We start from the raw sequence: 24,183 nt of genomic DNA on the forward strand, positions 1-24,183 counted from the left end.
ATAGGGTGTGCCCATCAGGACAGAAGCGTAAGTAGGGTGGGGTTCAGTGGGCATGCGAAGGGATGTCTCGAGTCATGAGATGTCTCTCCGCATGCCGGGCACTCGTCATGCATGTGATGTTGCGGCAGCATCAGGAGGCATCCGGTCGCTGTCGGGAGTGCCGCGTTTTGGCTGGTATGTAGCTTCATTCACTGCGTACTACTAGTCCTCGGGTACCGCACAAGTGCTGCATAGTTCAGAACCGGCAGAACCTTGCTGCGGCTTTGTACTTAATTGTCATTGTGCGCCGAGAAGGAGAGCAGACTGTCGAAGGTTACTCCGAGGATTTTCGGGTTATTCACCGTTGGGATTGGTCCGTCATCGACGTGAATAGTGCATTCTGACCTCCTTCGTCCAAATGGTGAAAAGGGTAGCTGAGGATTTTGTAGGGGAGAGGGTTAGGCTCCTTGCAGTGAAGAAGCGAGAAAGCTTGGAGAGATAATCGTTTACTTTCGAGCACAAGTCATCTATTCCATTCCCAGACGTCATTAGCAATTGCCTCCGATATCGTTATGATGAGACAGTTTATTATCTATAGTAATTTGTATATGCATATTTGCTTCTTTATTTCTCATTCTATTACAACTTTTTTTGCAACATTAAATTATGGTACAATGTGCACACGTCTCTTAATATATAAATAATTTCATCTTAAACAACGATGACACGGATGATGGGTGTTGGGAAATACTTGATTTTCCTATCTTATCAAAACTGTACATATGTACATACATATGAATCGTGCTTAAAATTAAATTAGTTCACTTGTACTTATTCGGCTAAAAGTCTAGTAGCATTAAAAAAATTTCTTAAGTTACAATTAGTAATAGATTTAAATTCATCAGCACTTTAAAACGTATCAAAACTAGAGCTACAGTTTCTTTGTACACTTATTTATGTACATTCATACATATGCGCATATACGAAAACTTACATACAATTGTAACTGGTACAACTTAAGTTGCATCGTCCATTGTCCTAAAATATAAATTTTAAACTAAGTATGTATGCATGCCTACGGTAGCAGTAATAATTTATAATAGTTTACATAAAATGTATAATATACAGGCGGGTTCCGCAATTCACTTCCGCGTGAATTTCAACCCCTGCCTATGTAAATTCAAAGCGCATTTTGTTGAAATTCACACGTAAGTGAATTGCAGAACCTGCCTGATAAATACATTTACAATATTTTATCAGCTGCATTTTCCAGTTCCTACTTCTTTGACTTCTTTATTAGTTGTTATCCCGCATTCTTTAGTACGTTCATGTTTTGCTGTGGATGCTACATTCTCTTCAATAGAATCTGCTACAGGTTTTGAGATGACTTTATCTTCAACACTTTCTGGGGCCTTTTCGGTCGGTTCTTTCCCGTCAAATTTTGTGTTCTCTTCGATATTTTCTGCTATTTTCTGGACCTTTACGATTTGCAAATCTTGGAGTTCAGAAGACTCCACACTATCATTACATGTATTTTGCTTGTAAAGCTGTAAATCGCTATCACCATTGGGAGATGCGCTGATTACTTCACGTAGATCAGTGCGCGAGTCCTTACAACATACTTTGTCTGCGCAATCGGTGGCGCTACACTGCATTAAGCACTCTATAGATGGCGACTTTGGGCTTTGAAATTCTGGTTGTATGGTGACTTCAGTAATTCCACGATCGTGGAAATAAGAGCGTACATCATCAATGATTTTGGTATAAAGCTGTGGGTTCTGGAACATTATGTGCACAGTGGCTACGGATTTATGCACCGATAATTGCCAGATGTGTAGGTCATGATAGCTAACTATTTCAGGAAATTTCATCACTAATGTGCGCTCGAAGTCTACCATATCAATGGAACCAGGAATCGTTTGCAGGAGAATTAGGCAAGACTGTTTCACTGTTTAAGAGTTAGGAATTATAACATTAATCGAATTCCATAAATGTTAATACTAAATATAAAGAATACTTACTATAAGGATAACTTAGCGAGACTAAAAGCACACATGAAAATATCGAAAGTACGGGATCGATGAATTTAGCTGTGTGCTCTTCATCTTCCGCCATGTACACAATTAATGCGCAAACGATTACGAATATGGTACTAGAAACATCTCGCAACATCTCCACACCACCTTGCCTTCTTGGTGTATAATGTACTTGTCCGATTTCTGCTTTAAGGTCATCCTTTAGTTGGCGGTCGTTGTCTATGTTCTCTTTGTTCGGTTTTGAGAGTGATCGTTCATCGGCTTGTAAGTCCCCACTGGTTGATAGCACACGATCCAGAACTACATCTCCGTTAGGTGTCACATGCAAAAAGCTCCCCTGATGCATTGTATATCCACCGATTAATAGATACGTCAATCCATTTAAGATAAGGCCAAAAAAACCTAGTACCATAACAATAACTGGCAAGTGCATTGTATCTTGATGATCAATGTGTACTAAAGTCTGCAACGCCTCCACGACCAGTGAAAATGAAAGGGATGCGAGGATTATGAAAACAATCAGCATGGTTAGTATGTCTATACGAGTCCAACCGAATGTATTACGCAACTTCATTTCTCGGCGATGACGTGTCGCTGAGGCTGAATGAGGTCCAGACATATGTACCACTATAATTTTATCTTTATTCGGCTTTTGGGATAAATTACTATTACTGCCGGCATACGCTGAGCTGATGTACTCTTCAAAGTTGTCATCACGTTTTCTGCTGTGCTGCAATGGAAAAGTTTTGAACCAGGTTATTGTTTGTTGCTACTGATAGGCAATAATAAAGGTACATGCATATTAAAAATGCTATATATGTATATGATGAATGTATATGCAAATATTACCTATTTTATAAATGTATTTTATTTTTAACTATTGTATAATAAATTAATATGTATTAACACAATTTGGCCGTATATTCTACTCATAATTAGTGGAACTCTTAACAGCTAAAGTAAAGTATATATTATTCGTTTCTACTTCTTTTCCAATGTTGCAATATTTTCTCCTCGGTACTAAATAATGAGCTAATTTCGATATCGTGAAGAACGCAAAAACGCTTGACAACTTGTAGCGATTGTAGAGCCTCATTTATGGAAGGAGCACAATCATCTTCAATAGGCTTTTCCGGCGTTATTATTCGAGAGATTTCTTCTTCGGTACTGCATTCAGTAGGCTCATGATAATTTTCTTTAATCTCTTGCGTAGTTGATCCTTCATGACCAGATGCATTTTCATCGCAGTATAAGTTGTACTCCGTTTTGCATATTTCCTGCAAAGGACTGGAAATATTAATAGAAGAATCGTCGATAAAGCTGTCGTCCCTTTCGCATTTGACTTTCATAGGACCAATTCCATTTCGCCTTCGCCATCTAAAAAGCCAGTTCAATCCGGGATAAAAGTCATCTTCTAGTTTTACCGCGAACTCCTTCGCTTTCTTCAGTAGCACCGTGTTAGATATAGCTGCATTTTGAGTCTTGTTTTCATTAAACCACTGACATAGTGCATCTTCGACCTTTTCGTGTACACTTTTCCTTTGCCGTTTTCGATAAATGCTTCCACTCTGTGCAGCTTTCTTGTACGCTTCTCCATTTTTAACAATTCTATTTATAGTAGATAAAGCGCAGTTGTATCTCTTGGACAAACTCTTTTTATCAGTTTTATTAGCCACTGCTTGTATTATATCAAGTTTTTGTTTCAACGATAACGCACTGTTTCTTTTCCCCATTTTTTTGGTTATTATAATTGCTAGAGATAGTACACTCAGTAGCAAACAAATCGATCCATCTGCATATTCATCGATGTTTGTGAAATATCGATTAGCTTGAGGCACTAAAGTCGAGTTTGCACACCAAATTCAACTTAAGAAAACTGAATTTATTGTGGTTAATGCAGCGTTTTTGCTGCATTAAAAATGCAACATTTAGCACTTTCGAACATATGTTTTCGAAGAGCGTTCATGCTATAGCATTTAGCAAATGTACATTTACGCGAGTTCGAAATCGTATGCTTTTGACAAACAGCCGTGTTCCAGTCTCTTATTTAGATGCGTATATATTACGATCAATTCTCACGCAGGAGATAATGTGCAAAAACCCTACTGAAAAGGAGAAAATAAATTTTAAACCAAAAATTCAATACAAAAACTAGTATTGTTTTAACCATAACCGAAAATTTGTTTGTGTATATATTCATTTGTCGGTGCTGTCAATTAAAATTTTCTCACTTAATTAGGAAACAAAACGAACCGAGTTGATCACAAATTGATCCAGATTTCTATCAGCATCAAATCGATGTTGAATTTGCTTAACTTTTCTTTATCCAAATATGTAATGCAAATAAAAGAAATCTCGATCGGCGATCACTGAAACGTAGCTAGCAACTGTATACTCGAAAAAGCAATGATGCAACTTTTTCTCTTTAAACCATGTTCGAATCGTGGAAATTTTGGAAGATCACAGGGTTGCTTTTAGCATTTAGATTCTTAATGCAAAAATGGAGTTGCATTTAGTTGCATTTAGGTGACGAATTTTGTATGGATAAATGTACATTTAGAGTAGCATTTAGAGCTAAATGCGCTAAATGTGCTTTTACGCGTAAGCAAAAACAGCCTATAACGCTGCATTAATAAACTCTGCAGACACATGAGGTCCATTCCATACCTTTTCGGACTAGAATCTGAAAAGTGTCAAAATGCAAGAGCGTAAGCAAAATGCGCTCAATTAAAGAGAATAATAGGAAAAAGTAAAGGAACGCAAAAAAACCAAATTCTTAGTCCAAAGATTGCAACAACAAAACTAACGTCAAATAAGAATAGAAATGTATGTACAAAACACATTCACACAAGCACAAGCACAAAAAACACTCACTATATCAATTTTTTTTGGCATAAATGCAGTTGGGCTCCAAATCTCAAATAAAAAAAAAAATATTGGAATCGATAGAGATGATTGAGCTGTGTATAACGGTATACTTCTTTTTTTGGGCAAAGAACAACAACAAAAATTATCAAAGGTTAAAGTTCAAAATAAACAAATTTTTGAAATCAAGATTTCTTAAAACCGGATGGATGTATCTTGAAAATTTTGATCTCATTTAATAGAAAATTTGATTCCCTTTAATTTGCTATACGTACTTTATATATATATTGTATAGTTCTTACAAAAATTGAATTAATGTAAAATAATTATAAAAAAAAAGCTTACAAACTCTAAGTGCGGCCGACGCCGCCTACGCAGAAAGGTGTTCTCTGCAAAAGGTGTTCAGTGCCTTTTCTTCGCAACACAGAAAGATAATTCTACGTTGCGAGGTTTATAATCCTTAAGTGCGGCCGCAGGCCGCCTACGCAGAAAGGTGTTCTCTGGAAAAGGTGTTCAGTGCTTTTTCTTCGCAACACAGAAAGAGAATTCTACGTTGTGAGGGTTATAATCCCTAAGTGCGGCCGCAGGCCGCCTACGCAGAAAGGAGTTCTCTGCATAAGGTGTTCAGTGCCTTTTCTTCGCAACACAGAAAGAGAATTCTACGTTGTGAGGGTTATAATCCCTAAGTGCGGCCGCAGGCCGCCTACGCAGAAAGGTGTTCTCTGCAAAAGGTGTTCAGTGCCTTTTCTTCGCAACACAGAAAGAGAATGCTACGTTGAGAGGGTTATAATCCCAAAGTGCGGCCGAAGGTCGCCTACGCAGAAAGGTGTTCTCTGCAAAAGGTGTTTTTTTATAATTATTTTTCATTAATTCAATTTTTGTAAGAATTATACAACATATATATAAAGTACACCAAATTAAAGGGAATCAAATTTCCTATTAAATGAGATCAAAATTTTCAAGATACATCCATCCGTTTTTAAGAAATCTTGATTTCAAAAATTGCTTATTTTGAACTTTAACCTTTGATAATTTTTGTTGTTGTTGTTTGCCCAAAAAAAGAAGTATACCGTTATACTCAGCTCAACCATCTCTATCGATTCCAATTTTTTTTTTTTTGTTTTTTGAGATTTGGAGCCCAACTGCATTTGTTCCTTTTTTTTGCCTCCTTCCACTTTCAATTCACTTTTTTTACTTTTTGGATAATTCTAACTTTTTGTGTATTCTTTAATTTCCGTTAATTTAAATTCAGTTGAGTTTGACACTTTTCAAGATTTTGCCAGTAAAAATTCTTCTGACTAAATCTGACTACTTCGGACTGAAGAGAGTCACTCTCACTGAGTGTTGCTATCTCATATTTGCTGTCATTTTCGAGTTAAGGAACGCTTTTTGGACTAAGTCTGACTACTTCGGACTTTTTCTGACTATTTCTGGGAATAAGGAACGCAACTTTTGTAGAGATGTCTGAACTGAAAAGTACAGTTAATAAGTCTTTAGTATGCGATTTCGTTAGGCATGAAAAATTCCATATATTTTTTTGATTCTATGGAAATTAATTAACGTTTAAACAAACGCTTTGTGCAACTAAAAAATTGTTCACATTATCATAATTTTCAGCTCATTTGTAATTTACTTATAAGCAAATCATGCTGAAATCAAGTGATTTCGCCTTATAAAATCTGTTAATAAATTAAATAGAAATGAGTTTATAATAGATCAAAAACCAAATGAAGAACAAAATTACTTTTCATTTGTTTAGCTCCCAATTAAAAAAAATGCATGGTATGCAACCATTTTTTAATCAAGTACAAATACACACTCATACCACATTCCCACGACCGCCGGTTCTACGTACCGCAATGAGTCGGGTTTTACTCGACCACGGGCTGTTGTTTCGGGCTACATTCGCGACGTAGTCGAGTCAAACCCAGGGCCAGAAACCTACACGTGTTGTGTATGCCAGAGACGACTACACCACAACTCCACCTCATTCAAGTGCAATACTTACAAGGGGTGGAGCCACCTCAGAGTCTGCTCAGGACTACGGACACATCGGCAGTGGACTACATCTTTTGTGACCCCCTGCTGCTCAAACTGAGCAGCTCAACACAGACGCCACAGCACCACAACACAACAACATAATAGACCACACCACAACCACGACAGACCACATAACAGACACAACCGCACCACCACCCGCACGCCGCCGCCAACAACTCCTAGTTCCTCCTACAATCTGCACGGTATGTCAGACCTGGATATTCCGTAATGTGACATCAGTCACGGGCAACACCTGCCTTGGCTGGTGCCACTTTAGGGCATGTTCAGGTCTGCGCACCACGCGAGATTAGATGAGGAACTTCGAGGGCCCAAGTTGAGCTCCTCGGCCGCAAACCCCAACTGCGACGCCACCCACTACCACCACAGCACCGCGCACAGCCAATGGAGGCAAGCCTACACACATCCCTCACACCCAGCATAACTACACGTCTCCCGAACCACATGAAGCTCCTTCAATTCAACTGTAACGCCCTTCACAGCAAGATCGAGGAGATAACCGTCTTCATGGGAAGGCATGGTATATTGTTAGCTACGGTTCAACAAGACATTGTTGAATTGTGCCGGGTACAACGTGCACCGTCGAGATCGCGAGCGAGATAATGGTGGTGGCTTAGCGTTCATCACGCACCACACCGTGCAGTATCGTCTTATTGAAGGTTAGAGCAATTTTTCTTTGATTTAATATAACTCCAGAAGAACTTGGGCTTACATTTAATATTGCTTTCTACGCTGCGAATATAATTCCTATACAATGATTTATTGAGCTTGTTAAATTCAGCTCTATAAAACACGTAACGCTCACGCGAATTACCATTGTTGGAATGCTTTTGCCTTTTGTAGAACTTATTCTTCATATTCCTTATACGTTTGAGTCCTTTAGTAATTAAGAATTGGTATGTCACCCACACAAATATCAAAGGTTAAGACTTAAAAATATCGTAGCAACCAGTTACAACCACATTTCCAATCCAACTCAAACAAATTATTCAATTCAGCAAAATTATAACGGGAATAGTTAAAATCAACCGTCTGACTAGCAGTTGGTAATTCAAAATATTATTAAAATTCAATCTTCAATACCAAAGGGCTATGATGCTGATTTGGAGGGGAGATGTAACTGGCCGCATGAGAGAGCTTGAAATTAGTATTAGAGCTAATAAATATTAAATATAAAATTCGGTTTAACTCATTAAAAAAACATTGATTTGTAGTAATTCAATACATTATAAATTGTTAATTAAGTATGATTCAGATAAACTAGTAGCAGGGGTGGGGTGAGGAAAATATGTTATCGATAAAGCTCTCCAGGAAATCTTTGAGGTTGTTCACGCTTGCATGGTTATTAGGTTATCTGGTTAAAAATTATTATTGTGTAGTGTATTTTATTGTTGGAAACTAAATAAAAAATATAACCACATAACCACATAAGCTGATAACCAGGCAAGCGTGAACGACCTCAATATATATATATAAGCGAATGTCTGTTTGTTTATTACCTTATAACTTCTGAACCGCTGCACGGAATCCCACGAAACTTTTCTTAGTTATTTGTTTTTACCCCGGGAAGGTCATAGGCATAGTGCAAAATGGGCAGTAGTGGAAAAGAGGGCGTGGCACCTCATATACTAACTAAAATTTTCATGCTGTATATCTCTTGAAATATTTGTGGTAGGGCATTGGAACATGCTGTCGAGATAAATAAAATTAATTCTATACTCATGGAAAAAATGGGCGGTATTGGAAAAGGGGGCGTGGCACCTTCCATAGGCGTGAATTATTTTATCAGCTCTAACTTCGGAACCTTAAGTCACATGAACTTGAAACTTGGTTTGCAAACATATCTATGGTAGACACTTTTCTTAAGGTATATATAAATGAGTTTGTAAAAGGTGGCGTGGCAGATAACATAGGCGTCGAATTTTTAGTCAGTCACATGAACTTGAAATGTGGTATGCAGACATATCATTGGCAGGTGCTTATAGTAAGGTATATATAAATGAGTTTGTAAAAGGGGGCGTAGCACTTAACCTAGGCTTGGAATTTTTTATCAGCCATAACTTCGGAACCACAAGTCACATGACCCCGTTAATTCCTTCTGACGTGGGGTGAAACCTGTGGACAAAAGCTAATATTACATAAATTAAAGTCACCTAAACACACAAAGTTCGCTGTCTCCAATTTTCTCATAAAGAGCCAATGAGATTCTAAATTCTTGACCAGATTATAGCATACAATTGTCTTCTTACCGACAGCAGCATATTTAGCAACATAGTCCATGATGTCATCAGACTTTACAGTAGGCAAAAACAATGATAAATGCAGCCATTTGCGACGAACCACAACTCCAAGCTCCGGATTCTCATTAGATCCAAATACACAACGCCGGTTTCTTATGAGTGCGCATTTTATCCATAGCGGACCACTGTGCATTATTTGCATGCGCATTGTTAGTTGCGCAGGAGTAGTTGGCGAATGAACAAAAGCAGCAGCAGCAGAAAAACCAATTTGTTCGAATGCATTGGTTGATATTTTTTACAGTTGTCGTTTTCGTTAACCCAAATGAAATCCTTTTTCAATATTTTCATATAGTGAAAAATATTTTCAAGTAACATAAAATAAAATAACAAGAAAAACAAAATCAAAACAAGCAAATCAGGCGTGAAGCGTATGCGATTATGACCGTATGCAGTTTCTACATAAGTAGGGCTGCGAGATATCTCTGTTGCCAAACCGGGACACTTAAGGGGGGAGAGGCCTCTCGCTCCCTTCCCTTTCGTTTCGACAAAAATTACGTACGAAAGGATGTAGTAAAATGTTATTTTGACAAACAAAAACAAAAACATAAAAACATGAGATCATGAGATCATTACAACGTACACCAGCAAAACAAAACAATTTATCACAACTAAAGCACAGAGAATTTTTCATAATGCATGTACCGTTTTTGTTCCTTATAAAAATACAGTTTATACTAAATACATCAGAAAACATAAAAATTAAATTTCTAAACTGTAAAATCTCGGGAAAATGCAATAAATTTGCATACAAATTCGCAACTTTCTATTCAGACTTGTTTATAAAAATTTTGAAAATAAAGTTTTGCAGCCCATAAAAATTTAGTTGATTTTTGGTATTGCTTTTACTGAGAGTTTCTTCCATACAAACTATGTTCGACATTTTTTTGTATGTGGAAGACACTGTCAGAAAAAAATAAATAATTGCAAAAAATCAACGAAATTTTCTGGTAACTTCAGACTTGCACTTTACTAATCGGCTCAAAAGCTACATTTTCAAAATTTTTCTAAAAGATCTGATTAGAAATTGTGATGAGATGAAAGAGTCTCCGAGCCAATAATTTTGTACGGCACGGTACTTATAAGTAATCTAGGTTTCACGAAAGAAAAAAATTAAATACAATTGCTTAATATAATTGTAAAACTCTGTGCATGCCATTTTAACGTATTTAGGTACATACTTATATTAATCATCAACTATTGCTCGTGCAAAACGTGCTGAATTTAAAAAAAAAATCGCATATGAAAGAGCACCAACCCAACTCGTAATAAATTTAAGTATACAAATTTTGGTATTTAGTATAGAATTATTCAATTGAAATACCCCAATATTAAAATGAAGCGCTTTGCACTTAACGGATGCTTTTTTATAATTAAGTTAAAAAAAAAAAATATTTAAATTCCATGCTGCCTGTAATGGGATTTGAACCCTGACGCTCTGGAAATTAGCAAATTGTGGCAAGCATCTTCATGCACTCAGCTACAGCCAGACATGTAAATGTGCATTCAAATGTTCAGTTTGATTCAACACCACATGTGCGTGGTATGAAAGTATTGTTTTTAAATACGAACATTTTAAAACGATAATCAAATAAAAAATATTCATGTTACCCCCCCAGTAAATTCATAAAATTGTTCTTAATATTATAACGCGTTTTATCTCTCAGTGTAGTCTTATTTATGCAAAATTTGTGCGATCAAATCGAAAACCGGGACACTTAAACGAAACCCGGGACATTTTAAGGTTGGACCGGGACACCGGGACAAATAGTCTAAAACCGGGACATGTCCGGGAAAACCGGGACGTCTGGCAGCCCTATACATAAGTCATATCGTGTTCCGAGCACAACTTTGAGTGAATAATGGTGGACTGACTTTGGAAAATGGTCCCATCGATTAGGGGGTAAAACAAGTATTACTTAGCATAAAGGTAGAACTCTTTACTTTTTCAAATATACCACTCTTATAGTGGAGACCTCCATAGCTTTTATGAAATATGTATACAAAATTATATCTCGATGCTCGAACAAATGCACGAAATGTGTATGCATTTGTTTAGCCGCTTAATCACATTCGAAAGAGGATAATGCATGAGTTAATGCAAATAAAGATGGTTTATGCAGATAAGCGAGCCGGTTTGTCAACCGTATAAAATGTATGTACATATCGTCGTAAAAACACTCCTTTTTTCAAAATTGGTCTCTTTATAGTTATAAAGCAATCGCATTTCTGGCAGGACGAATGGATAAGGATGGAGCCAAGAGCAGTTTAAAGCAACAGTCGCCTGGTGTGAACGGTCTTTCAATTAATCGCTTCCAATGAAGTTGGGGTGCAGCCAACTTTTGATTCAACTTATCGCCTCTAAAATTGCCTGTAAAATCGCCTCATGCGAACACCGTATGAGTGACAAAAATCCTAAACTTACACAATATTTCATGTATTAATTTTGAAATAAGCATATTGTCAATGGCTGGTTTACTGATATTGTTAGCGTACCGACATTGACTTGTTTTTATACCCGAGCGCACTTGTGCACAAGGGTATTAAAACTTTGTTCACATAACGGTTGTTTGTGACAGCCAAAACGAATCGAGATAGATATAGACAAATGTATACATAAATGCTCAGAATGAATAGAGAAGTCGATTAAGCCATGTCTGTCTGTCCGTCCGTCTGTCCGTCTGTCCGTGTACACGATAACTCGAGCAAAAATAGTTATATCTCAACGAAATTTGGTATGTAGGTTTCCATTTATCCAAGGTAGGTTGGTATTGAAAATGGGCGAAATCGGACTTTAACCACGCCCACTTCCCATATAACGATAATTTTCAGAAATACGAAACCTGCGATATTTTAGTAACTACTGAAATTATTCACTCAAAATTGATATTTACAATAAATTTTAGACGAAAAATAAGAATATTATAAATTTTTGGAAAATGGGCGTAGCCACACCCACTTATGGTTAATGTGTATATCTTGGTAACCGCTGCATCAATTCCTTCCGAACCTGGTACTTTAGGAGAAATACAAAATCTTCGATAAATCAGTAAATATTAAAGCTAATTTATTCAAAATTGATGCTTGCAACAATTCTTTAACAGGAAATACGTTTATGATAAAATTTTGGAAAATGGGCGTGGCACCGGCAACTTGTGATCACATATATGTATCCGGTAACCGTTCTACAAATTTGTACCAAACTCGGTATGGTTATTGTGCTTGCCACATAAAAGCAAAACGCTGAAAGTTCGGACTAAAATTACGGCCACTTTTCATATAACGGTAACTTTCAGAAATGCTTGAAACTTCTATATATCGAAATTTAAGGACGCTAATTTACTCAAAATTGATAGTAAAAACAATCCCTTGAAGAGAAGTAACATTATTTGGAATTTTGGAAAATGGGCGTGATACCGCCCACATTTGACTATATAAGTTTATCTCATTATGTCTAACCGAACGTTCTATCGAAGATGTTTAAAATAGGGGTAAAACCACCCCAGCTTACCATGTATAATACTTGCGCCGGGTATTTAATGTACGGCTCCGCCCGAACTTGGACTGTCTTACTTGTTCATGTATTTTTTATTGCGCATGCAGTTGTTAAAGATTTCTTATTAATTTTCATCAACTGCATCATTCATATTATGTCAAAAATTTTTTCAATCAAAAGGATAAAATATCGATATTTTATTCCGATGCCAATGCCAATATTAGATACTGGTATCGATACTTTTATGTAGTACCGCAATATTACTAGCTGAAACTTTGATATTTCGAAATTTAAGGACGTTAATTTACTCAAAGTTGATACTCACAACAATCTCTTAAAAGGATATAAGGTTATTCTGGAATTTTGGAAAATGGCCATTGTACCGCCCACTTATAACTATATACATTACTTTATCTCATTAAGTTCCCCTGCCTACCATGTCCTGTCCTTAGTAATTGTGCGTAGAGGGCATCAAGAAGGCAACATTTTTCAGTAGAAAAGAAAACGCCATTAGACTTATACTTGTTTGTTCTTTTAATTATTATTTTAACTTTCTTTTAATCACTGTACTGTTTGTGGCTTTTATAATTAAAATCAACACTAAAAAATTAGATTAACTTGAAATAATTATGTGGAATACCATAAGCAAAATAAAGTAAAATAAAATAATGTTTATGGCTAATACACTAAGTTTAGCGCGAACACGAATTTACAACAATTTGCAAACTTCTCTGCCAACTGGCGTTCACGTTTGCATTTCGAAATCATACGTTTTTTTTTTTAAATACTTTCAAGTGAAAAACAAAACAGGACCTTCACGTATATGTCTTCTTATTCTGATTTTCTTCAACATACGCTTCAATTTCTTAACGTAGTCACTGTCAGATTTCTTATATCAACAATGGTGTCGACTGCGTTCCGATTACGAATACAGCTTTTTCAGCCGAGTGCCTTTGAAATCTAATTAAATTATTTTTTTAAGTAAGCAAATATTTACATACTCCTTTCATTAGTATATCGCAACTAGATTGGTAATTAAAATTATTGTGCCACAGTCTTTCTTGCAAATTCTTGCTGGTAAACATTTTCCTAGCAGGAATTCGCAACTTCCCTTCCAAATGAAATGCCAAAATTGTGCTCTCCCCTTGCAAGTTTTGCAAGATTTTTGTCCAAACGAATGCGATTTGGTAACAACTTGTAAAAGCTTGTACAAGTTATTTGAATGGCGAACAGAACTATTGGGAGTAAAAGGAGTTTCGCCACATTTTGCGTTCGCGTAAAAATTTGCAAGCACCTCTCATTGAGAGAAAATACTTCAAATGTCTCAGGAATTTCGTAGCAGGAAAATTCTCGCTGGACAGACGCACCTAAGTAAATACCTTTATAAGGGACCTGCGCGTGGTTGATATGCAGTTTTTCCATTGTCAATACGAATTTATCTTGAGCAATCTATTTACTCAGTTTCATTACGATATATAAACCCCTGACTTGGGCACTTCTTATCTTAGCGATTCTGGCTGAGTTCAACAAATCATGTCAGTTGTTTATCTTCTGTGCCATCTGACGCCAATTGGGAATGCCAAGTAAGACCAAATCCTTATCCATTTGATCTTTTCATCGCAGAGGAAGCCTTTCTTACCTTTGGTACCAGTACCGCGACCCGTGTTGTATACTTTAGAGCTGGAGCGTTTCTGTCCATTCGTTCGACATGGCCAAGCCAGTGGACTTGGAGACTAGGAAGCTCATCGTTCCCACGACAGTCGTTTCTACGTAACCGGAACGATCCAGATTCATATCTAGCCAAGGACTGTCACTCTAGCATCACTTTTTGGGGAATTTATATGCTGTTACAACAACAACAACAACAACCAGGAAGTTCATAATTGATTTGGAAATTGCCTTCAAATAGAGCGACGTGTATGTAAGTATATCGTGCGCAAAGCGAGCACAAATACATAATTATATAAGAGCAAGAGCGCGTGTTTTACTTTACCAAAGATAACTATCCAAGGAATATAAGGTAAAAGTGACGATTTAGTTGGACAAGAATCGAAAATTGCGATGATACTTAATACTACTAACTAAGGGACAGTAATAGTTATGAAAAAACGTTTTGCATACTGTTACTGTCACCTGTAACAGGTGAAAGCTTGCTAGGGTCACAGTGCAAGAGGCCGGACTTACATTTGCAGATATTCCGAACATAGCGCTTAAGGTAGCCATAGTTATGGCAAAAATAATTAATAATCGATTAATCGGTTTATTGATTAATCGAAAGCATTCGATTAATAATTGCAAATAATCGTAAGAAATTAACCGATTAATCGGTCGTTTCGATTAAAATGGAAAATTAATAAAAGCCATTTACATTAGTTATAAAAACTGAGTGTTTTATTCAAGGATACATTTCTTGTTAAAATGTGGAAACTTGCGCCGTGAATTCAGTGCGGATACAATCAAGAAAACTAAAAACGAAGGGAAAGAATAAATAAAAATATGCAAAGTAGTATGCCATGCGTTATACACCCTGTGTCAGAATTATAAGCGCAGCACAACAATTTTTTCTTTGTTATTTAATTTTAATTATTTTTTTAAATATAGTTTATTCTTTGGCAAAACCCGTAAAAATAAAATTATGTAAAACCTTGTGCAATATTAAAAAGAAAATCAGCAAACATTCCTTTTAATAAGATTTCTTAAAAAGATTTCCAGTATGCAGTTTTGTAGCCCATTAAATTTTTGTATAAAAATTGCAATGATAGAAGTATCTGGCACTTGCCGTTGATTTTTGGCAATTTTGTGTTTATTGTTTCATATAAAAACACATGGAACATGCTTTGTATGGAAGAAAATGCAAAATATCGACTTTGGAAAATAAAATGAAAATATGTGCAGGTTGTGATTTTTTAGTTGCTGCTTAGGTTAAACTTGTGTTGCGGTTTTTTGCAAAAATATCGTTAAAAAAATTGCCAGAATACGAGAATGTAAAAAGTCTCCAAGCTTGTAAAATTATACCTATGTATGTACCGAGTAGAGGAGATACTTGTATTGTTAAAAAGAAAAAAATGTACCGAGTAGAGGAGACACTCTTATTGTCGCTAATATTATTGAACGGTAAGAGTGCCAAGTTTCACTACGTCATTTTATTTCATACATTATTGTGTGAGTAAAGTAGTCAATTTTTGATGGATTCTTTTCGACTATTTTGTAAATTAATCGGTTAATCGCTCCATTAATCGAAAGGAAAATTTTGATACAATTAAATCGTTAACCGAATGAAAATAACCGATTATAATCGGTTATTCGATTAATCATGCCATCACTAGGTAACCTAAAAAACAACAAACACTGAGGGAGCGGAGTAACCTTGCTGTTAGGAACGGGCAACAATTAGAATCCCACTTGGAGTTAAATTCGCAAAGCAGCAGCCCCTGGTTAAATGAGAAAAGTTTTGATAACATTACTGCGTCCTCAGGTTTCAGTAGTCCTTCCCGATATTCTTTTGTGATTTATTTTTCTAAAGAATATTAAAGCCTAGAAGATTCGAGGATCACATAACGGTGTTTGGAAAGGTTGATGATTTTAATCTTCACATGCATTCTTTTGACTACGTAGTAGGGGTGAGCCAGGTTCAATTGACAGTAGGTTATGTGGCAAAGAACTTTAAGTCAGTTTCTGGCCTTGAATTCTGACAATTAGTTTCTGCTAAAATTTTTGGTTTCGTCTTGGTGTTGGCAAACAAAATTCAGGTATCAACTTTTTGTACATATGTATGTCCCCTTCTAACGGCAAATGGTATTTATAGGTAAGGCATTATAATTTTTGGTAACAATTAAGTAATCTCAAACCATTGCCCCACTGGATGCACTCCATATATTGAAAATAAATTCACCTCAAAAGTATTGATAAAACGAACACACAAAAATCACTGAAAATTCCAATTTTGCTATATCACCTACATATTTACCCACATTTGTCGATTCATTTCATCCAACCAGTTGACGCAATTTGTTTTTGTTTTTGCTTATAAAATATGCAAGTTAGGTAATGCGATCCGCACATGCTCGTCAATAATAATGGATTGGCGCGGCGCGGTGCGGTTCGAATTGTAACTACTGTACTGGTTTACTGCCGCTTGGCGGAGTTTCACGCACAAGTTGGCGCGTGCCTGGTCGATCGAGTGTCAACGCTGCGGTCGTTGTACAATATCTGGCAATGCGCTAGACCTAGTAGCATCTGCTGTGTAAATGCGGCTATAAATGTGTTATTGTTTGTAGGCGCGCATAAAAAGTGTTAAACAAATATTTATGCAAGTATCTCATTACGAAATCTGGTTAAATGAAAAAGGTAGCAAATAATTCTTTTCGTACCATCATTTATTAAATCATATGTGAATATAATTTGAAACGAAATTTATTTGCATAATTTATTTAGTCTTCTTTACATAGGTTGTAAGTTTTGTAGATCGACTTTACTATACATTGCCTTTATTATTGGTTGGGTTTGTTTTATTGTTTTAGCCGTTGTTCGTTAACACTAAAATTAATTGCTTAACAAAAATTGATTAACCTTGAATATTAAATGAATGCAACTGAAGCTCAACTGAATAATTTAATGGGCCAATGAACGCATTAAATGCGACTTTTTTTTGGTTACGAGCTGTAACAGACAAATTGGTTTTGGTGTTGAAAATTTCCATACTTCATGCCAAAGGTTTTAAGCAGTAAGGAGCTCACACCGATGGGTCCATTTGCACGCTGGAGAGTTTAACAGGTTGAGTTAATTATTGCGGCTTGTTTACATTTACTGTTAGCTCCTTGATAAGCAAACATTTTTCAGGTAAAGGTGTCACTGATTTTAAAATATTGATATTTTTTGAATGAAAAAAAAATCGGGCCTTTCATGTATTCTCTTTAGCTGCATGTAAAAACAAGGCTAAACCTAGTACATTTTTTCTGTGAAATACTTCCAAAGTACAAAGATACATTATTACCTGCTCCTGTCATTATTTTATGATACTTAAAAGAACAAAAAAAAAAACGATGACAATTGTAAAATTTCTACTTATCAGGGAGCTCACCCCCGGGTAGTAGTGTGTTAGACTCTCGATATTTCCTCTGAAAAAATATATGTACATTACCCACCCTGTTAAAATAAAATGAAATAAGTGTCAAGTCAAACTTTTTATATCCGGCGAACGTGTTCGCGTATTGCATTGTTTTCATGTGAAAGATAAGCGTTTTCAATAGAATTTTTATTACGCTAAAGTTAGTTATTTAATTGAATTATCTCAGCTTATACTTTAATTATTCTTAATATAACCGTTAAGACAGCCGAAATCGGATACATTTAATGTACGTTTTGTAGTTTGGCAGATATTGGGAAGCTTACATTCTCCCGAGAAAACCTGTTTCCAAGGTCTTCAGTAGAAAGGGAGACTAATTGGCCTAAAATCCTTCTGGAAAAGTCCCCTTACCTGCCTCCAGGCCATTGGTACGTATCTTTTATCTATGCAGATGACATAGATAGGAGTCACCCTACTATTTGACAACTCTGCCGCTTTCTGCATCTGGGCGGGAACACGATGTAGAGAACAAAGGTGGCGCATTCGGTAAACCGCTACTTTGGTTTTGCCGATTTTGGCAATTCTCAACTTAAAGTAAACAACGTCTCAGAAACTTTAACTGCACTGAAATTCACAAATACTTTCACAAAAATCAGCTTTTTAAATTTTATTTTTAATTCTCTTTATAAATCGTATATTTTTACAATTTAACACAATTAGTTCGGTTTTCTCAAGTAGCCTCTAAAACTTATCTTCCCTTGAAGCACATTTTTTCAGAACAAATTTTGTGTTTGAAGGGCAGATAAATTTTAAAACCTTCTAGAGAAAAAGGCCCTTACCCACGTTTCCTATCAAAATATGGAATATTAAGAAAATTAGCTGTTTTGGCAATTTTTTTATCCTTCTATTCGGCTTTGTTTACTTTTAATTGAGTAATGTCATTCCTGTCTTGGAGCAGGAATAGTTCCGTCAGGTACCGGTGACTTGAAAGGCTCGAAAGAGTTGAGTTCCCAAAGCAGTCCATACGATTTATGCCGGTAGTTCTACACGGTACCGTGTTTGGCGGGAAATGGGCGTCAAGAGGTAGCCTAAGCAACTTCCCTCCGCGTATTCCCGGTTTCTCGACTCCTCTTTCACGTACCCCACGGGAATAAATCTAACTCGTCGGCCTTTTTGTTGCCGTGAATGCTGCTGTGCCCTGAAACACGAATCACTGCAGCGACCTGCCTTTCAGCTAAGGCCATTACGTACTATCTGCATTGTTTTATTTTGCTGGAGGTTGTGCTTAATCGCCGCTTAACCTAATAGCAATGCTGATCACTGCTAGCTCCCAGGATAAAATGGATTTTTTACGCCACTTTTAAAGCAAAGACGTAAAGTAAAGAAATTTTCAGGTTTTGAAATTGCATAAAAAACGCCGAAACCGTTTTTCTGGATCAGGTAATTTTCGCAAGATATTTTCATTTTAAGTTTGCATTGTAAATGAAAAAAATGCACGCTTTAACTGGGGAAAAATTTTAAAGATAAAAGATTTTTTGTAAACTCTTTTGATTTTTGTTAAAGCCTTTTTTTTACAAAAACATCAAGCTATAAGCGAAGAAAATTTATTGATAAATGAAGTTGTAAAGGATCAAATGAAAACACGTAATAATTTCTTTTTTATGAAATACTAGCAGACCCGGCGATCTTCGTCCCTCCCAAAATTAATTTTTTATTGAAACATTTTCATCAACAATTCAAGTTCACAATTGGTTTTGTGGTCTTCAGAAGGCATATCCTCCATTGCCGTCTTAAATAACCTAATGAAAGCGTTATGTCCGTGAAAAAGTTCTTGTGCTGAATCGTCTTTGAGTCTTTGTAACTAGTACACGTGGTGGCTATTTCAAAATGTGGAGTATCATTGGTCCACAGAAATCCAATAAACATAGACTTATTTCAGACGAAATACCTTAAATATCTAACAATTGTATTTGTAGAATCAAGAATTCTTTATTCTGTTTAGTCGCCGTAAAGCAAGCACGGCAATGGTTCTGGTGGTTGATTTAACGGTGCTAATTTGATTTTGACCCCTGGTGTCTCCGAAAGACTTCACTTGACAATTTTTACCAATAACTCGACTCCAGCGCCACCTTGTAGCTTTTTTTTTTTGAATAGTATTGCCCTATCGTTAGCAATATATTTATATCTCGAATACGAGCCAAATCGGATAATAAATACGATTTTAGTAATAACTCGACTCCAGAGCCACCTGGCGTTTTAAGTTGAGAACATAAATTATACAGGGACCCACTCAAACACATACCATAAATTCATTAAAATTGTCTCGGTCGGTTAGGAGGATTTCGCTCACAAACACACGTACCGAAGAATTATATATGTACTTACAGATAGGTAGAAGTTTCAGTATATTTGGAAGGCGCCACGCCCCCTTTTCCAGTAGCATCCCTTTTCTCCATGAATATGGGATTGATTTCAAATATCTCCATATCAAGTTCCAGAACTCTACCACAAACACTTCCAGAGATATCGAAATTATTATCAGCCTAGAACCATCCTTGGAAAGTCTGCGAGATCACCTCTCATAAAAAGAAGGAACTTCTCTTTATATAATTACTGAAGATAATAAAGATAGATAAATAGCCCATACCCGGATGCTTTCCGGCGCCTTAAAACACCTTTCGAATTGTAAAACTGTCATTCAATTATATTCTCTGTTTATCCATAATACGTGTACCGAATTGCAAGTAAATCGGACTATAAATAAGACTTTTCGAATAGATTGGTCCCTGGTCCATTTATCAGAAAAAATTATCCTATATGTTAATCCAGGCAATAAGCACGTAGACCAAATTTCAATCAAATCGCATCATAAATACGATTTTTTCGAGCCGCCCCTGGTCTACTTACCAGAAAAAAAGTAAACTGTTTTGGCCCTTGACATGGTGGCTGCAGAAAGCTATTTATATACACAATTTCATGAAAATCGGACCTGCCGTTCGCGAGATGACTTGTTACAAAAAAAGAACTTCTCTTTATATAATTAGTACAGAGCAGAGGTGGGCAGCCTCGACAGAGCATTTTTGTAGTGTGGAAGAAGATGACTAGGAACGAATGTTACTCATACGCCATGTATGAATTACACTGGTCTACAAATTTCAACTTTTTTTCTGCGAATAAGACGGGACCTGGTGTTTCTGAACGGATTTTTCGTGCTGAACACGAATCCGGGGTCAAAAATGTCCCATCACGTCACGTTTTCGAGAAAAAAGGGGTTGAAACCCCTAAAAACAGCGTTTTTGGCCATTTTCGAAAAATTATAGAGCTGAACCCTGACGTGGTACAAATTTTGCATATATCAGAAATTAAAGGCTAAACCGTGCCCTTTCGAATGAGCCCTATGCCGAATTGATCGCGTGCACCCTTAAAGCAGGGGGTGTATTTGTGTTTAGGGGTGCAGGAAAAATTGATCACAGAAAGAATTTAATCTTAAACGATCATAGAAAATTAATAATGCCAAGGTTTTAACTATATTAAAAGTCGCTGATTACGAATCTGCAGTTAGATTTTAAAAATTTAAGATGACGGGTCGAATATGGTGGATATAAAAATTGGACTCCTAGACACAAATACACCCCCTGATCTAAGGGTGCATGCGATTAATTCGGCATAGGGCTCATTCGAAAGGGCACGATTTAGCCTTTAATTTCTGACATATACAAAGTTTGTAGCACGTCAGGGTTCAGCTCTACAATTTTTCAAAAATGGCCAAAAACGCTGTTTTTTCCTGCACCCCTAGACACAAATACACCCCCTGCTCCAAGGGCACATGCGATCAACTTGGCATAAGGCTCATTCGAAAGGGCACAATTTTACCTTTAATTTCTGACATATGCAAAGTTTGTAGCACGTTAGGGTTCGGCTCTACAATTTTTCGAAAATGTCCAAAAACGCTGTTTTTAGGGGTTTCAACCCCTTTTTTCTCGAAAACGTGACGTGATGGGAAGTTTTGGACCCCAGATTCGTGTTCAGCACGAAAAATCCGTTCGGAAACACCAGGTCCCGTCTTATTCGCAAAACCCTTGTAGACCAGTGTTATTAATGAAATCATACGATGGTCCTCTGCAATGACGGCAGAGCTAAAAATTTCACGTTTTTGAGTTATATAGCGGAAAGCTTACAAATTTTCCCTACAGAATGACTGCAAATAATTCAGAATAAGTACGTTAATAGACATATTATTGCTGAATTACGAAACACAAAATGTTTAATAGGCTGCACTGAAAAATATGAAGTTTTGAATTGTGTCGTTATTGCAGAGGACCATCGATATTTGTGTGGAGATTATTAGGCATCTTCATTTGACCATTTACAACTTTATTTATCGATCAATTTTATCGTTGATAGCTTGATGTTTTTGCAAAAGAATATCTTGCGAAAATGACCTGATCTTGAAAAACGGTATACAGGGTCGTAATCTACGTGTGTCGGCGTTTTTGTATGTCGTTTTAGCGTTCTTAAAGTGTAATCAAATTAAGGCATCTAGTACCGGGATTCGGGATCCCGAATCCCGGGAGTCCCGAGTCCTTTATTGAATTTCGAGTCCCCGGGATCAAGCCCTCGGGATCCTGGGACCCTGGGACATAATTTATTTTACGACCAAATTAAAATAAAAAGACATTCAGACACTGTAATGGCATAAAAGTATTATAAAATGCAACCCTACAAATAATCAAATAATATATTACAGTTCTAACACTACGATTATTCTATGTTAAAATATATATAACATATTTATGAGGCATTATTTTTCTTCAGATATATATATGATCTATACAATTTTGGATTTTCATGTATAAAACCCATAAAAAAAGTTTGAAGCGAATCGGAGACATGACATAATTGTCTTGTGGCATACTAATATTAATAGACATATTTCAATTCCATAGATTTTAGTTTATTCAGTTAGTAATTGGCTTTTTAAACTGAAATAAAATAAAGAGATTTCTTCACTGAGCCAAAAGCACAATGGTTTTTTCAATCAAGTGATGATTTGATTTTTTCATGGTCAAGAAGCCGATTGTAAGAAATATGATTCAAGTTGAACATTTGAGATCAAGTTCGTATGTGTTACAGTGGCTGAACGAGCAGATGTGCTTGCTGTTATTTGTTCGCTTCCAGAAGTACGAATGTTTGGCGATTCCTTATAACGAAAAGGCCTCTGTGAAGTGCAGAACCAAATCAAACGACGAAGAAAATTGATTCAACTGGAACATTTGAAGACACATTTTTAAAGCGGCTGTAGCTGAATGTCTATAAATGCTTGCTAATCCCGTCAGAGGCAACATTTTAAAATGATAATAAAAATGTTTGCTTTGTATCTCCGAACTATGAAAAAGCGTCTGTGAAGTGCAGAACATAAACGTATACAAAAATCGTCAACCAAAAGTTTGGTTAATGTAAACAAAATTGTGGTTAATATTACCAAATCATTGTTGAAAATATCAACCAAGGCTGTTGAAAATATTAACCAAAAATCACATTGATTCTTTTTCAAGTTTGAATTTGATAATATTAACCGATTTTTGATTGATTTTTTCTCAGTGTTTGCTTAAAAACACAAATTTATTTTTATTTCAGGTATTTGCACTAAAGCAAGACTACAAAACTAGTTTCTTAGCATATTTTAATTAATGGTAATAACATCCCGAAATATCCCGGGATACCGGGATTACCAATTGAAGATACCGAAATCCCAGGATTCGCAAAATGGTCCGGGATTGGATGCCTTAAATCAAATAAATGGTTTATTGACTAAATCTAATTCCGCCATCAGCAGTGGCAGTGCGGAAACTATAAAATTCAGTTATTATATTTTTTTAATAATTATGCCAAAATTACCACATTTCATTAAATATCACTTGGGTGATGTCTAGACTTTATTTTATTGACCCCGGCCAATATCAGGTGGGGCTTTGGATCGATTTATGCAAGTGTATTAGTAACTACAGTTGACGCAAGTTAAACTTGCCAAATTTAGTCGCTATGTCAATTGCTTACTAACACTCACTCTCTTTTTGTTTGATAAGTATGACGAATTTATTATGTGCATTATTTATTAGATGTTTATTATAGGCCTTTTTCTAATATGTTTTGCCTGGCTTTGAGGTGGTTTATTGTATAAATAGCAGATAAGATTATATGTATGTATGCATGTATGTACATTAGGGTTGTAAAACAAAAAGAAGTATAGTCCGAATTTTAATGCCCTCACCCCCTAGGACTGTCCTGTACCGAAAAAGATATAGCTCAAAATTTTAAATGTATTTTATATGGAGGAAAAAAATTCTCGTAGAAATGGTATAGAATTTTTGAAAATCAATATTTTTT

General features: G+C 36.1%; 1 protein-coding gene across 1 annotated transcript in view; it reads right to left on the bottom strand.

The window, feature by feature from the left end:
* Nucleotides 1-1,058: 1,058 nt before the first annotated feature.
* LOC118744862 (zinc transporter 1) overlaps nt 1,059-24,183 on the bottom strand; it is a gene marked incomplete at its 5' end in the record, with an annotated part of 119,796 nt that continues 96,671 nt past the window's right edge. The window contains 2 exon segments of the mRNA XM_036478248.1: nt 1,059-1,927; nt 2,001-2,745. Coding sequence (XP_036334141.1) covers nt 1,236-1,927; nt 2,001-2,745 — 1,437 coding nt within the window. The 3' untranslated portion in view covers nt 1,059-1,235.

This window comes from Rhagoletis pomonella, unplaced genomic scaffold (assembly GCF_013731165.1).
Source record: "Rhagoletis pomonella isolate Grant_MI unplaced genomic scaffold, Rhpom_1.0 Rhpom_scaffold_00008, whole genome shotgun sequence".
NCBI classification, from domain to species: Eukaryota; Metazoa; Arthropoda; class Insecta; order Diptera; family Tephritidae; genus Rhagoletis; species Rhagoletis pomonella.